At 41.3% G+C, this 17,462-nt stretch overlaps 1 protein-coding gene across 4 annotated transcripts in view; it reads right to left on the bottom strand.

Moving 5' to 3' along the window:
• LOC128691067 (UDP-glycosyltransferase UGT5) overlaps positions 1-17,462 on the bottom strand; it is a 54,311-nt gene that overhangs the window by 9,654 nt on the left and 27,195 nt on the right. For 3 of the 4 annotated variants that reach the window (XM_070089245.1, XM_070089244.1, XM_070089247.1), the window contains exons 4-6: positions 9,888-10,121; positions 8,518-8,682; positions 4,779-5,001 (exon numbers count right to left, since the gene is read on the bottom strand). In XM_070089245.1, the coding sequence (XP_069945346.1) occupies positions 4,779-5,001; positions 8,518-8,682; positions 9,888-10,121 (622 nt within the window). The remainder of the gene's footprint in view (positions 1-4,778; positions 5,002-8,517; positions 8,683-9,887; positions 10,122-17,462) is intronic. The other variant, XM_070089246.1, reaches the window with a different exon arrangement.

Genomic DNA, 17,462 nt, shown 5'->3' with positions numbered 1-17,462 from the left:
AAACAAAATAGCTGAAAGAATGATTATCATCTAATTCTACACTTCATCACATTCAAGAATGTGGTACATGGTGTTTAAGCACAACACACGTCGCTGAGTCAAAAAGAAACACTACCTAACACTTGCACAACAGGGTCAGCACTGCATCAGCGACAGTGCTCTCTCTACCTAGCGTCCAACATCTTATCTTGGACATGTGCGCATGCGCACAACAGCCAAATGCTGAGTTGTTGGAACTATGAAGTGCACAGTTCCACACAAGGATTTTTGTAATTTTTTCATGTACTAGGGGATGGTTATTGACATTAAGCTTAAGGGTTATGCAGTGTACATGTATAAAGAAAGAATTAAAGAAAAAAGACTCATTATATTGAATGTTATCGATAATATTGAGTGAAAAGACGGGGTGCTGCAGTTCCGCAGTGCCTATACATGAGCTGCCACTGGAAGTATTCCGTTCAAAGATTATTTTCCAGTCATCTCTGCCCATCTTAGTGGCTGTTGGTAACAATGGTGGCTGCACATGCACCATAACAAATTACACTCTTTTAAACTGCTTTTAGGTTTGTGGCCATCTTCTGATCACTGTTGCCGTACTCAGGAGACTGCGCTCTCCCGTCTCCACATTGGCCATACTCGCCTTACCCATGGGTATCTTATGGAACGACACACTATTCCTCTCTGTAGGGTTTGTTTGGCCCCTATTTCAGCTCTTCACTTTCTTGTAGATTGCCGGTTTACCAGCGAGCTCGCAGGATTTACCACCAACAATGCCGCCGTCTTACCACTCATACCTTATCTTTCCTTCTTGCAGACGGCTCTGCCTTTGACTTACAATCACTTTTTGACTTTTTGTCAGCAAGTGCTTTACTATATGAACTTTGACGCATAGCCTTTAACGACCCTTCCAGTCCTTTTCTCCCTTCACCTCTGATCCCCTCTCCACCTAGATGTTTATAGCCCCAGCACAATTTTCTGCCCTGCAGTGCTGCATGACCTTAGTCGATTTAGCGCTTTCTTTGGTTATAATAATAATAATAATAATAATAATAATAATAATAATAATAATAATAATAATAATAATGATAATAATAATTAGATGCTTTATTGTGCTTATACGTTCCGTGAACGTTCTCTGTATATTCTTCAGGTTTGCAGTTTCGCCCTCCTTGAAAAGGGCCGTTAGTGCACAACAATATTCCAACCTGGAGAGAATAAGCGATTTGAAGAAAATCATCATGGGCTTGGAGTCCCTAGTTTTGAAGGTTCTCATTATTCATCCTATCATTTCCTAGCCGATGTGGAGATACACTGCAGTGATCTTTGAAAATGAAATTCTCTGAATCACTCCCAGGTCCTTCACGTTAGTTTTTCGCTGTTGTGTGGTTGGAATTTGTTTTATACTCCACTCTAGTTTTAATTTCCTCTAGTTTTCCATAGCAGGGTAATCGAAATTTTCTTCATTGAACTTCATATTGTTTTTTTTTTGCGGCCCATTTAATGATTTGGTTGATATCTGCTTGGAGATTTGCAGTGTCTTCGATGGATGACACTCATGCAAATTCGGTTGTCATCCACAAAAAAGACACGGTGCTGTGGCTTCCATCTCTGTCACTGTCAGATATGAGGATGAGGACTTTACTCTGTTTGCTTTTACTATTTGTGTTCAGTTTTTTAGGAAGTTATAGATCCATCTACCATCTTTTCCTGTTATTCCTTTATCACTCATTTTGTGCGCTATTACACCGTGGTCGCACTTGTCGAAGACTTTTGCAAAGCCTGTGTATACATCACCTACATTTTGTTTGTCCTCCAGAGCATCTTAGACCCTGTCATAGTGATCCAGTAGTTAAATAGACAGGAGCGACCTGCTCTAAACTCATGCTTTCCTGGGGCAGCATGAGTTTAGAGCAGGTCGGGTATCTAAGTGGGTGGCGATCTTAGAGCCCTTTCAAAGATTTTAATGATATGAGACGTTAGTGCTGTCAGTCTGTAATTCTTTGCAATTGCTTTACTTTCACATTTGTGGAGATGGGCTGTGTCTGTTGTTTTTAGTAACTGTGGGATGACCCCAGTGTCCATACTCCATCTCCATACATTGCTTAAGGCACATGAAAGGGGCTTCTTGCAGTTCTTGATGTCTGGGAATGGGATAGAGTGTATGGGCATGTCATTTAGTTTTTTTAATGTCTTGTAGTGTTAGGAAAATATCAGAAGTTTTGAAATAACCAAATTTTGAGTCTCGGTCATAAAAAGAGTTCCTCACATTATTATCAACCTTTTCCAGTTTGATAGTAATGTGAAGAACTCAGCTCAAGATTCATAGAGGTATTCACAGTAGAGACAGAGAGGTTTCAAGCAAACTGAGGGAGTAGGGTGCACCAGTAAGTGCTGGACATATTGCACACAACTGAGTAGATGAGGAAACTGCTAGTTGAACTAGATATCTCGAAGGCGGTGGGGCCAAATAACGTTTCTCCGTGGATCCTGAGAGAGGGAGCAGATGCACTATGTGTGCTACTTAAAATAATGTTCAGTACATATATTGAAACCGGGCAACTGCCTGAGGTGTGGAAAACAGAAAACGTAGTCCCGATGTTTAAGAAAGGATACAGATAGGCAGCACTAAACTACAAACCTGTGTGGCTGACATGTAAAGTACGTAAAGTTTTGGAGAAGATTATTAGAAGAGTAGCGGAGCACCTAGAAAGGAAAGGGCAAGCAGCATGGCTTCAGGGAAGGAAAATCCTTCATCGCAAACCTACTAGAGTTCTTCACTAAGATAACAGAAATAATACAGTAGAGAGAGAGATGTGAAGACTGCATCTTTTTGGACTGTAAGAAGGCTTTTGATACAGTACTACACAAGAGACCGGTTGAAACGCTATAGGAGCAGGCAGGAATAGGAGAGAAAGTACTGCAATGGACCAAGGAATGCCTGACTGGAAGTAAACGTGTGCTGGTACATGACAGGGTGTCAGAGTGGGTGCATGTTTCGAGTGGGGTTCCACAAGGTTTAGTCCTGAGTCCAGTGATGTTTCTAGAATATGTGAATGACATGGCAGAAGGGATAGATTCAAAGGTGTCCCTGTTTGCAGACAACGTGAAGCTAATGAGAAGAATACAAGTGGATAAGAATCAGGTAAACCTACAAGGAGATCTGGACAGGCTACAAGCCTGGTCTCACAAATGGCTCCTGGAGTTTATCCCCAGCAAAGGCAAGGTTTGGGGAAGGACAAAGAAGACTGTAGATGGAGTACAGCCTAGGAGGTTAAAAGCTGCAAATTTCACTCAAGAAAAAGGGTCTTGGGGTGAGCATCATACCGAATACATCTCCTGAGGCTAACATCAACCAAATAACTGCTGCAGAATATGGGCACCTGGCAAACCTAAGAATAGCATTTCGATATCTATCTAAGAAGTCATTCTAGGCACTGTACACTGTGTATGTCAGGCCCATCTTGGAGTATACAACACCAGTATGGAATGCCCTACGAGAAGAAGGTAAGGGAAATGAACCTGACGACACTAGAAGATAGGAGGGATAGAGTGGACATGATAACGACATAAAATATTGAGAGGAGTTGACAAGATTGATAGGGACAGAATGTTTTAGAGCTGGGACACAGCAGCAAGAGGTTACAACAATAACTTTATAACTCAAGTGAGTCACAGGGATGTTAGGAAGTATTTCTTTAGTTATAGAACTGTCATGAAGCGGAACAATCTGGAGAGTAATGTAGTGGAAGCATGATCCACACATAGCTTTAAGTAGAGTTTCGATAAAGCTCATGGAGAAGGGAGAAAGTGGACCTAGTACCGGAAACCGAAGATGCGGGGCTAGGAGGTATGACTCGAACCCTGCCACCACAAGTAGATGAGTACAACTAGGTGAGTACACACACAAAACCAGCTAGTTGTAGTATTATTTGCTTAAACCACTCGTTTTTGGATGCGTTAATATGTATTCACCTAACTGTACTCACCTAATTGTGGTTGCAGGGGTCGAGACTCAGCTCCTGACCCCGCCTCTTCACTGACCGAGATGTACTCACCTAATTGTGGTTGCAGGGGTCGAGACTCAACTCCCGACCCTGCCTCTTCACTGAATGCTATTAGGTCCTCTCTCTCTCCCTGCTCCTTGAGCTTTATCATATCTCGTCTTAAATGTATGGTTCCTGCCTCCACTACCTCACTTGCTAGACTATTCCACTTCCTGACTACTATATGACTGAAGAAATACTTCCTAACATGTGTACTGCTTGTGTTGACTGGTATTCCAAAAGGGAGGAGAATGAAATAGTCTTGTAGTTTCCACGGCCACGTATGTGCTGTCATTAGCGGTGACATGTCCAGTGGTACTGGGCATCTGATATTTGAAGCATTGATGGCCAAGTGGACTAATGCGTCTTTAAATTTTGCCGGGATTCTCGGGAGCCGTGCTATAATATCGCAGTATTGTTACTTGCTTAAAAACAAGAAAGAGATCTTAATATATCGAAATAATATTGAACATAGACCAAACGATGTCCGAAAGTATACGAGAGGATTTTTTTTTATTAAAAGCCCCTTTCTGATAGTAATACCACTCGAGGGAATCCGAAAACTTTATGACCGAACCACTATTGAGGCCGACAACCAGTCGACACAGCATTAGCTGCACCATGATTGTTATAAATAGACAACCTACATATACTTGAGACCAAATATTTTTAGTATCAATATAATTTTTAGCAATGCTATCGATAACTTAAAAAACAAAGCAAGGTTATACTAACCAAGAATATCCTGCTGAGGAAGCCATTCGCTAATCTTCACATTGTCAGGAATGTTCTCCAACTCTCCTTCATATTTCCAGATAACTCGTTGTGGCAGCCTGCGGAAAGCCTTGATGAAGATATCACGGTACTGAACTGGAATGCTGTTGCCGCTAGCAACAGTGCCCAAGTTGAAGTATATGACGCCAGAAGACCCAGCCTCAGAGATCCACGACTCGATCTCCTGTTAAGTATTGATAATGTGGTGAGAAAACTGGAAAGTAGTTTACAGCATATAATATTCCTCTTATTGTAACAATAATGATTATTCCCGCTTTAATAATATTTCGCATGCGTATGGAGAAAGAACATAATTTTTGGGTGGAGGGGAGAGTAGCTGGCCTGGGTCATGAAGCTGGGAAATGATCCTCTATGCTTAAGCACGTTCCGTGTGCCGTTTGAGCCTAATCGCCGAGTTTGGCCTATTTGGCAAGGGTGTTCTTTGCCGAATTAGCAGAATGAAATCTTGTTTTTACCATAAATCAGCGAAAATCAATCTGAACTTAATGAAAAAATATATATATCGTTTATTTGAAACAATATTAAATCAATTTAAACTGACCTATGATATACATATAAGAATTTAGCTACAAAAGTTACGCTAGTTGAAGTTAGGTTAGGTGAGGTTTCTAAGTTAGGTTTGGCCAATTTAATTTTATTATCAATGAAAAAAATACATCAATCTGTAAACTATTTTTGGGGAACAGTCCATTTTCTAATGAAATTCGGCCTATTCAGAAAGTTTGGCTTATTAGGTACACGAAAATTTATGTATGCAATAATTTCGCCAAAATCATTCTGAGCCTAACAAAAACAATATATTTCACTGTGTTTGTTTAGTATTAAATTATTGTAAACAAATCTAAAATATATTTAGTTGGGTTAGGCTAAAATAAATTGTTCTTGTTATAATAAGGTTAGGTAAGTTTTCTAAGATTCTTTTGGAGCAAAATTAAAATTTTTTACATCAACATTAATGAAATAAATATATCTTTAAACGTATAAGAGAAAAATTTAGAAAGGAATTAATTTTAAATGAGTTCTTGCTAACTGACCAGTTTTACATATTCGGCACGACATATATATATATATATATATATATATACATTATATATATATATATATATACATTATATATATATATATATATATATATATATATATATATACACGTGTCAGCGGATGGGTCTATGAAAGATGAGGTGAATCATAGAATTGATGAGGGGAAAAGGGTGAGCGGTGCACTTAGGAGTCTGTGGAGACAAAGAACTTTGTCTTTGGAGGCAAAGAGGGGAATGTATGAGAGTATAGTTTTACCAACACTCTTATATGGGTGTGAAGCATGGGTGATGAATGTTGCAGCGAGGAGAAGGCTGGAGGCAGTGGAGATGTCATGTCTGAGGGCAATGTGTGGTGTGAATATAATGCAGAGAATTCGTAGTTTGGAAGTTAGGAGGAGGTGAGGGATTACCAAAACTGTTGTCCAGAGGGCTGAGGAAGGGTTGTTGAGGTGGTTCGGACATGTAGAGAGAATGGAGCGAAACAGAATGACTTCAAGAGTGTATCAGTCTGTAGTGGAAGGAAGGCGGGGTAGGGGTCGGCCTAGGAAAGGTTGGAGAGAGGGGGTAAAGGAGGTTTTGTGTGCGAGAGGCTTGGACTTCCAGCAGGCGTGCGTGAGCGTGTTTGATAGGAGTGAATGGAGACAAATGGTTTTTAATACTTGACGTGCTGTTGGAGTGTGAGCAAAGTAACATTTATGAAGGGGCTCAGGGAAACCAGCAGGCCGGACTTGAGTCCTGGAGATGGGAAGTACAGTGTCTACACTCTGAAGGAGGGGTGTTAATGTTGCAGTTTAAAAACTGTAGTGTAAAGCACCCTTCTGGCAAGACAGTGATGGAGTGAATGATGGTGAAAGTTTTTCTCTTTCGGGCCACCCTGCCTTGGTGGGAATCGGCCAGTGTGATAATAAAAAAAAATATAATAAAATATATATATATATATATATATATATATATATATATATATATATATATATATATATATATATATATATATATATATATATATATATATATATATATTTGTGTATGTGTACATATATTTATAACACTGCCCCATATCAGACAAGCAGGTCCTTTCTCGCACTTTTCCCAGCATCATTTCCCACATTTCTGAAGCAAATAAAAGAGTTGCTCTCAGTATCAGTGATAAGTTTCCTGATCAGATAACTGCATCTTCAAACCAAGTCAATGGAAAACATAAGATGAGGAAATAAAACACATGCACAACAACTGAGTATTTTTATTTGAAGATGACTTACAAACAAACGGCTTTAATAATTCAATTCAGAAAATATATATTATGATAGTACAAGATAAGGTAATCATTCCCTCAGCCTTCTGTGTCTATTTTTGCAAGACTGAGGGACTGATTACCTAATCTTCCATTGTTATCCAGTGTCTTGTCTGTATTGAATTGATGAAGCGACTGTTGCCAAAACGTTTTCAGATATAGATATTTAGTAGCTGTGCATCTGTCTAATTGCTCTTTCTGTCATTTTTGATGGTAATGGTCATAAGGAGTTGGGCACCAAGGCTGCACATTACTTGTGGTCACTTAAATTATGTGCTATCAGTTGAGAGAAAAACGTAGTAACAACTGACCTGGACTGGTACACGTAACAGTTAACCTGGGTCTATGTTTGACTTACCTGAGGCAGGGGGTTGACTTACCTGAGGCAGGGGGTTGACTTACCTGACGCAGGGGGTTGAGTTACCTGAGGCAGGGGGTTGACTTACCTGAGGCAGGGGGTTGACTTACCTGAGGCAGGGGGTTGACTTACCTGGGGCAGGGGGTTGACTAAACTGAGGCAGGGGGTTGACTTACCTGAGGCAGGGGGTTGACTTAACTGAGGCAGGGGGTTGAGTTACCTGAGGTACAGTGTTGACTTACCTGAGGCAGGGGATTGACTTACCTGAGACAGGGGGTTGACTTAACTGAGGCAGGGGGTTGACTTACCTGAGGCAGGGGGTTGACTTACCTGAGGCAGGGGGTTGACTTACCTGAGGCAGGGGGTTGACTTACCTGAGGCAGGGGGTTGACTTACCTGAGGCAGGGGGTTGACTTACCTGAGGCACAGTGTTGACTTACCTGAGGCAGGGGGTTGACTTACCTGAGGCAGGGGGTTGACTTACCTGAGGCACAGTGTTGACTTACCTGAGGTAGGGGGTTGACTTAACTGAGGCAGGGGGTTGAGTTACCTGAGGTACAGTGTTGACTTACCTGAGGCAGGGGATTGACTTACCTGAGACATGGGGTTGACTTAACTGAGGCAGGGGGTTGACTTACCTGAGGCAGGGGGTTGACTTACATGAGGCAGGGGGTTGACTTACCTGAGGCACAGTGTTGACTTACCTGAGGCAGGGGGTTGACTTACCTGAGGCACAGTGTTGACTTACCTGAGGCAGGGGGTTGACTTACCTGAGGCACAGTGTTGACTTACCTGAGGCAGGGGGTTGACTTACCTGAGGCAGGGGGTTGACTTACCTGAGGCAGGGGGTTGACTTACCTGAGGCAGGGGGTTGACTTACCTGAGGAACAGTGTTGACTTACCTGAGGCAGGGGGTTGACTTACCTGAGGCAGAGTGTTGACTTAACTGAGGCAGGGGGTTGACTTACCTGAGGCAGGGGGTTGACTTACCTGAGGCAGGGGGTTGCCTGGACGACAGTGCATGGCACCCACCTCCACTTGGGAGGGTAAGAGGGGCAGTGGCAGGCCACTGGTAAAGTGTGTGTTCATCAGCGCTAGACTCATGTTCCTCTCTATGTCCAACAACGGCGGCAGCTCCGGGAACTGCGCTGAGATCTGAAAATACCACCAGTTGTATACTGCACACACAGGAGTGTTTCTCAGACACAAATTCACTTCAACTCCTAATCCAGACAGTAAATGAAACTATTCACTTCTCTTGCTTTTAAAATACAATTATGTTAAATGAGATCAAAACAAGGAAGAAAGAATGGTAGTCTAAACATTTCGACAGTCGGCTGAGGTCCTTTTCAGCAGATACTTAAGCTGGAAGTCGATATATTCAGATTATTATTTGTAGATGAATGGTTCAGAGAACCGACATGTTGATAAATTAGACACATGTGCAACTCTTGGGTATCTTTATTGAGGAAACGTTTCGCCACACAGTGGCTTCATCAGTCTATACATAGGAGAAACTTGAAGAACAGGAGGAGAATGAGGTAATCAGTCCCTCAACCTTGAGTCGATGTGTTCAGTCCATCAATCTTGAGTAGAATACGGCAGATGAGCGGAGAATCAGCTTATAAACCGTATGGCAGGAGAGGTGCAGCAGTCATAGGTGGAGGGACTGATTACCTCATTCTCCTCCTGTTCTTCAAGTTTCTCCTATGTATGGACTGATGAAGCCACTGTGTGGCGAAACGTTTCCTCAATAAAGATACCCAAGAGTTGCACATGTGTCTAATTTATCAACATGTCGGTTCTCTGAACCATTCATCTACAAACCTGTCAGACACTGCAACTTCTTGGGATCTTAATACTTAGGAATTCTTCGCTTGCCTAATTCTTGGGCACAACCTACTTCCCCATTGAACAAATGTAACGCCACCTATGACTGCTGCACCTCTCCTGCCATACGGTTTATAAGCTGATTCTCCGCTCATCTGCCGTATTCTACTCAAGATTGATGGACTGAACACATCGACTCAAGGTTGAGGGACTGATTACCTCATTCTCCTCCTGTTCTTCAAGTTTCTCCTATGTATGGACTGATGAAGCCACTGTGTGGCGAAACGTTTCCTCAATAAAGATACCCAAGAGTTGCACATGTGTCTAATTTATCAGATTATTATTCTTGGTCGTTTTATATCATTTGTGTTTTTCTCCTTCACCGATAAGCGTTTACTACACTTTGCTGTAACCAAAATTCTTTATATATTATATAAAAAATTATATTATATATTATATAGAAAACCTTAGTCATTAAAAAAGTAATAGGTTTTACATATTTTTTTTTCACCTATTTTTGTCCACTTTACCTCTTTCTGTACAGGAGGTATAATTGTCCAGTGTCGCCAGTAAATTGCAATTCCTATTTGAATCATAGCGTTAAGGAAGCGGTTCCAAATGGAGAGCGGACGTGGAAAATCAGTCATGTGATTAGGAACATATGCTGGATGAAGTACGTTGCCAAGAACGGCACTCTGACGGTAGTCAATCCCTGGTGTGGTGACCATGATGAAGGTAGCCTCGTGCAAGAACGGATATGCCACCTACAAGGAAAGTGACATTATTAGGCATACAAGTCAGAGTAGGTAGTTTAAAGGGATACACAAATAACCAGCACATTAGAGAAACAAACTTATGACGACGTTTCGGTCTGACTTTGACGATTAACTAGTCACGCAAAAACGCGAAGGGAATTTTTCTTGTATCTCGCTACCAAACTCACTGTGTTTACTCATATCACAACTGGAAAGCTCTTTACTGTTAGTCTTGAGCCCCAGTAATAATCTGCATCACAGTTCATACATACATTACAACCTTAAGAGAATAATCATTACATTAGAAGCTGTGAATGTTCTCATATACAGTGAAGAACCTCTTAAGTCAGGGCCCAGGAAATATAATAATGGATTTGTTTTACATGTAATGCATAAATAGAGAATTCTGGTGTTACATTTACCTCTTTGGCAACACAAACAACTCTGAAATAAGAAAATGAAAACTCTATATTTAAGACTGAACAAGAGAGGCCATACATCTCTTAACAACACACTCAAAATAACCGTGAAAAATTATACTCCAATAGCCAAGAGTAAATTTGTCAAATGCTCTTAGATGTAACAAACTGTATAAATATCATGTAAATTCTATCAAGTATTTTGGTAGAGACGGAGTTTCCACAGACATCAGGGAGAATCAAGACAGGAGTACATATATGGTTTTTCAAGAGCTAAATAATTGAACCTGAGAAGAGCTCATAATTTTTTTGAGGGGCAATCTCTGCTTCTTAATAAAAGATTGTTTACACGTAATTCTTTTGATGAAAATTTAAGAGAGATAAAACACATAATGAAAGTAAACTGTAAAGTGGCAAAGTTAGTGTCAAGTGTATAATGAGGAATACGGATATTAGTGCTTAGAGAAATGTACAAACTGCACAACAACCACAATGAATCAAAATCTGTGTATTTGCTTATGATTAAAATTAGTATTATTATCAACATCATTATAAATTATAGACATCTATCTGAGCACAGAAAGTAAGATGTCTACTAGTGGAATATATGTTACCATATACGATATTGTTATGACAGTGTGATGTCATGTGAATTAATCTTAAATTATGTGGTATGTTAAATATAGGTTCTAAATGTAACATAATCCCGATAGCTTTCAGTTAAGAAGAGAGTCTAGTGAGACACGAGAGCTACAGCAGCCAGGCCACGGGAAACCGTATAAACGAGCAATGTAAATGTTAGTGCTTAAAGAAATATACAAACTGTATTTGCTTATTATTATGATTATTAATATTAGCATGATTATTATTAGAATGATTATTAGTATTAAAAAACATTATATATAAAAAAATAGATATTTCTCAACTCAGAACGTGAGATATCCACTAGCGTCACATGTTGTCATATACTTGCTTCAGAAAGTATGGTAATGATGTGACATCAGTGTGATGTCACATCATTACCATTAAGTAATACGTAACATGTGGTGTAACCAGATGGTTGTTGACTAACATCAACAAAGTGACGATCGTTGTACCCTGGTGCTACGCTAGCATGGCTGCCATGCTCTCTAGTGACGATCAATGTACCCTGGTGCTATGCTAGCATGGCTGCCATGCTCTCTAGTGACGATCATTGTACCCAGGTACTACGCTGGCATGGCTGCCATGCTCTTTAGTGGCGATCATCGTACCCAGGTGCTACGCTAGCATGGCTGCCGTGCTCTCTAGTGACGATCATCGTACAAAGGTGCTACGCTAGCATGGCTGCCATGCTCTCTAGTGACGATCATTGTACCCAGGTGCTACGCTAGCATGGCTGCCATGCTCTCTAGTGACGATCATTGTAACCAGGTGATATGCTACCATGGCTGCCGTGCTCTCTAGTGACGATCATTGTACCCAGGTGCTATGCTAGCATGGCTGCCATGCTTTCTAGTGACGATCATTGTATCCAGGTGCTACGCTGGCATGGCTGCCATGCTCTCTAGTGACGATCATTGAACCCTGGTGCTACGCTAGCATGTTTGACATGCTCTCTAGTGACGATCATTGTGCTCAGGTGCTACGCTAGCATGGCTGCCGTGCTCTCTAGTGACGATCATTGTACCCAGGCGCTACGCTAGCATGGCTGCCGTGCTCTCTAGTGACGATCATTGTACCCAGGTGCTACGCTAGCATGGCTGCCGTGCTCTCTAGTGACGATCATTGCACCCAGGTGCTACGCTAGCATGGCTGCCATGCTCTCTAGTGACCATCATTGTACCCAGGTGCCACGCTAGCATGGCTGCCGTGCTCTCTAGTGACGATCATTGTACCCAGGTGCTACGCTAGCATGGCTGCCGTGCTCTCTAGTGACGATCATTGTACCCAGGTGCTACGCTATCATGGCTGCCATGCTCTCTAGTGACGATCATTGTATCCAGGTGCTACGCTAGCTTGGCTGCCGTGCTCTCTAGTGACGATCATTGTACCCAGGTGGTACGCTAGCATGGCTGCCATGCTCTCTAGTGACGATCATTGTATCCAGGTGCTACGCTAGCATGGCTGCCGTGCTCTCTAGTGACGATCATTGTATCCAGGTGCTACGCTATCATGGCTGCCATGCTCTCTAGTGACGATCATTGTATCCAGGTGCTACGCTATCATGGCTGCCATGCTCTCTAGTGACGATCATTGTATCCAGGTGCTACGCTATCTTGGCTGCCATGCTCTCTAGTGACGATCATTGTATCCAGGTGCTACGCTAGCATGGCTGCCGTGCTCTCTAGTGACGATCATTGTATCCAGGTGCTACGCTATCATGGCTGCCATGCTCTCTAGTGACGATCATTGTATCCAGGTGCTACGCTAGCATGGCTGCCGTGCTCTCTGCTCACTTGACCCTTTTTTTTTTTTATTTTTTTCACTTATTTCATAATGTTTTGAACATCTAACAAGAGAGTTCTTCTTCATTACCAAATGGTACAAATTTGGATTTTCGCAGTCTTCCGGCTGATTTCCTGTGTAACCTGTTAGGTTAGGTTAGATTAGGTTAGGTAAGGTTCGTCAGGAAACAGGGTAAGTGTTTTCTGGCTTGGATCTTAGATGATGACCCACCAAAGGAGCCTATGGTCATCTGACCGAGGCCTTCCGCTGGCTTGCCGGTCCACCCCTTTAAAAATTATGGTCATAGTTATAAACAATTTTTTATGTAACCGGGTTCTTCTGGATACCGTTCACTCACTCTCAGACTTATCTGTAGTTCTTGTTCAGTCGTGTTTCACGTCCACACTCCGTTTATTTAGTAAACTTGTAGTAGATGCATGACTACTGAACATGTGGATGATAGACTGAATTTACTTTAGTCTCTTTCTTCTGCTGTTATATCTACTCTGGTTTTGTTACTGTCTTCTGCTGTTATATCTACTCTTGTTTTATCACTGTCTTCTGCTGTTATATCTACTCTGGTTTTGTCACTGTCTTCTGCTGTTATATCTACTCTGGTTTTGTCACTGTCTTCTGCTGTTATATCTACTCTGGTATTATCACTGTCTTCTGCTGTTATATCTACTCTGGTTTTGTTATTGTCTTCTGCTGTTATATCTACTCTGGTTTTATCACTGTCTTCTGCTGTTATATCTACTCCGGTTTTATCACTGTCTTCTGCTATTATATCATCTCTGGTTTTGTCACTGTCTTCTGCTGTTATATCTACTCTGGTTTTATCACTGTCTTCTGCTGTTATATCTACTCCGGTTTTATCACTGTCTTCTGCTGTTATATCTACTCTGGTTTTGTCACTGTCTTCTGCTGTTATATCTACTCTGGTTTTATCACTGTCTTCTGCTGTTATATCTACTCTGGTTTTATCACTGTCTTCTGCTGTTATATCTATGTGAAGGCTTACTCAGCCCTGTAACAACTTCAGTCAGTATTACCCAGGCTGGCTCCTCCTCAGGAAAATTAATGAATAGAAAAAGAACAAAAACTGACAAATATAAACACTTTATTATTTAGGAAATATGAAATATAAAACACTTAAATATGAAATACTGATCCTACATGAAAAAAAATGAAAAATGAAAAATATAAATGATATCTGAATTCAACGCTAAAAACTTCGGTGTCTGGTGTTGGTGACACTGCGTGTTGTTGCAATAGTAGCCGTTGCTGATGATGTGGGGGGGGGGTCACAGGTGTTGGTGACAACCCACTGGCTCGTTCTAGTGGCCGTAAGTAATCTTTTCTGATGACAGGAGATCAGGTTCTTGACCGCTGTAATGATGAGGGGTTATGTCCTGATTCTTCATACAAGTGCACAGGCAAGTAAATCCAGGACATTAGTCCGTCTCCTTCAATTTTACTCATTGATTAACAGGTGACCCTCTCTGTCATCCAAGAGTAGTGCTGGGAGCTGTGAGTCTAGTGATTATTGTTTGGACCGGAGCCCCACACGTCACCTTTTGGGGGGGGGGAAGAAGGAGGGGAAGGGATAGTGGGAGCTAGACTGACCCTACCTTAACAAGCAGCCGGCAGTCAAACTATCACTTTCGGGGTGGGGGAAAAAAGGCGGGAATAGTGGGAGCTTGACTTACCCTACCTTAACAAGTAGCCGGCAATGAAACTATCACTTTCGGGGAGGGGAAAAAAGGCGGGAATAGCGGGAGCTTGACTTACCCTACCTTAACAAGTAGCTGGCAATGAAACTATCGTTACTATATACTCCCTCTCTACTCCTATCTATTGAATTTTTCCCTCACACTCCCCTATACCAAGACTTATAGTCAAGGAGTATAAGAAGAATAGGCGAGGAAAAAGTTCTAACATGTGGAAGTCGCGTAAGGCAACAAATCTTCTACTGACTGTCACGACTTAACCAGTCAGAGAAATAATTGGATGAACCATTGATATACACAATATAGAACTTAAAAGCCTGGAGTGCCAATGTCCACCTCAAGAGGCGACTGTTGGTTCCCTTAAAAGTTTCTAGGTATATCAAAGGTTTGTGGTCCATTTCTAAAATGAATTCTTTTCCCAGCAAATAAAATTTAAGTTTGGAGATTCCCCACACAAGGGCCAAACATTCCTTTTCTATGGTGGAGTATCTCATTTCTGTGGGAAGGAGTTTCCGGCTTAGGAAGCATACAGGGAAGGGAGTACCATCATGGTATTGTAGTAACACTGCACCTAAGCCAGTATTGGAGGCATAAGTTCTCAAACAAAATGTTTTATTAATATCTGGAATCTTAAGTATAGGGTCTTTCGAAAAGATGTTTCTAATCTCATTAAACTTTTCCCGAGCTACATCGGAAAGTTCAAGAGGTTCCTTCACAGACTTTTTAAGGAAGTCGGATAAGATGCCTGTAAGATCAGTAAGGTTCGGGATAAACCGTGCATAAAAATTTACAGAACCAAGAAAACTATGCATGAGCTTCTTGGTTTTGGGGAATTTAAATTCTAATAAAGCTTTGAGCTTACTGGGGAGAGGCTGCAGAGTGTTATTAGAAAGTATCAGTCCAAGATATCTAATCTTGTTATACCCAAGGAAGCATTTCTTCTGCTTGGCAGTGAGGCCATGTGAGTGTAACCTACGCAAAACTGATGTTAATGTTTGAATATGTTCACCCCACGTGGATGTCATTACATAAATGTTATCAAAATAAACTGAAACATTTGGCATATTACCCAAGACCTTTCTCATCAGTCTCACATAGGTAGCACAGGCAGTTACCAAACCGAAGGACATAGTTCTATATTGCATCAGTCCTTGGTGTGTAGGAAAAGTGGTGTACTGCTTAGAAGAAGGATCTAACATTACTCGATGATATGCCTGCGCAATATCAATCTCTGAAAAGAAGGAAGCGTCATAAAATTTGTGTAGATCGCTATATATCAAGGGCATAGGTTCAGCATCCCACCGAGTTATAGCATTAAGGCCTCTGAAGTCAATAGCAAGTCTATATAAATTATCCTCCTTCTTAACCATGACTACTGGTGAGCAATATGCAGATACTGAAGGTTCAATGATCTTTAGTTTTAATAATCTGTCTACCTCTCGGTCAAATGCATCCCTAAGGTGAACTGGAACTGGGTATAATTTTCGTTTGATAGGATTGTCCGTCACTAAGTCAATCTTATGGACTACCGTGGAGGTAACACCTGGAATATCAGTAAAGACGTCTGAAAAGTTACTCACACATTGAAGTAGTTCATGTCTCTTATGGTCATCCAAAGATTCATTAATATTAATGTTGGTTGCGTCCGAGTGGTCAAGAGTCACCAAGTCATGTAGTTCTTCATCATAGTCTAAGTTAGAGGTGTCAATTTCACACACCTTACATTCTTCAGTTGTCTTATCAAGTTCGTGTGGAAAAACTAAGTCAAAGTTATTAAGGCAGTTAACCGAATTTCTTCGGTAATATTTCTTAAGGATGTTGATATGATAAAGCTTAGGTTTCCCCTTGACTTCTATGAGGTAGTCAACTTTTCCACAAATTTTTAATACTTTATATGGACCTTTCCATGTTACTAATAATTTATTTGACTTGATCGGCAAAAGTACAAGAACTTCATCTCCTACTTTAAAACTTCTCCTCTGACTTTTAGAATCAAAATAGGTTTTGTACTGGTCCATTGACAAGCTTAGGTTTTTCGAAACTATGTCAGAGGTCTCCTCAAGTTTGGATCTAAGGTCAAGGAGAAACTGGTAAGAAGACTGAACCTCAGCACTCATCTCCTCATTAGTCCATAAGTCATGAAGGATGGACAATGGGCCTCTGGCCTGTCTACTATAGAGAAGTTCAAAAGGTGAAAACCCCAAAGAGTCACTGGGAACTTCCCTCATGGCAAACAAAGCACAGGGTAGGTAACGATGCCACTCCTTAGGTTTAAGGGAGCAAAGTTTCCTTAAAATGGACTTGAGAATCGAATGCTGGCGCTCAATCCTCCCATTACAGCTGGGATGATAGGGTGTGGTGAAGAGAGGCTTCACTCCCAGAAGTTGGTATAGATGTTGCATTAAGTCAGATGTGAATTGTGTCCCACGGTCAGACAAAATTTCTCTAGGGATGCCCACTCTGGAGAAGATGGACAAAAGGGCTTCAGCCACCTCTGTAGTAGTTATGGTCTTTAAGGGAACGGCTTCAGGGAAACTCGAAGCATAATCAACTAATGTTAATATATGTCTATGTCCCCCAGATGAAAGTGGAGATAAAGGACCAACGATGTCAATAGCTACTCTTTCAAAGGGTACAGTAAAGACTGGCATTTTGACCATAGGTACTCGCCTGGTACCTCGGGAGGATGACAGTTGGCAAACTTTACACGATCTACAATAGGTAGTGACATCTGAGGACATTTTTGACCAAAAATAAGTTTCCCTAATTTTATT

The sequence above is a fragment of the Cherax quadricarinatus genome, chromosome 27 (assembly GCF_038502225.1).
Source record: "Cherax quadricarinatus isolate ZL_2023a chromosome 27, ASM3850222v1, whole genome shotgun sequence".
Taxonomy (NCBI): Eukaryota; Metazoa; Arthropoda; class Malacostraca; order Decapoda; family Parastacidae; genus Cherax; species Cherax quadricarinatus.
Note: the sequence above shows the minus strand (reverse complement) of the source record. Positions and strands in the feature narration are given on the sequence as shown.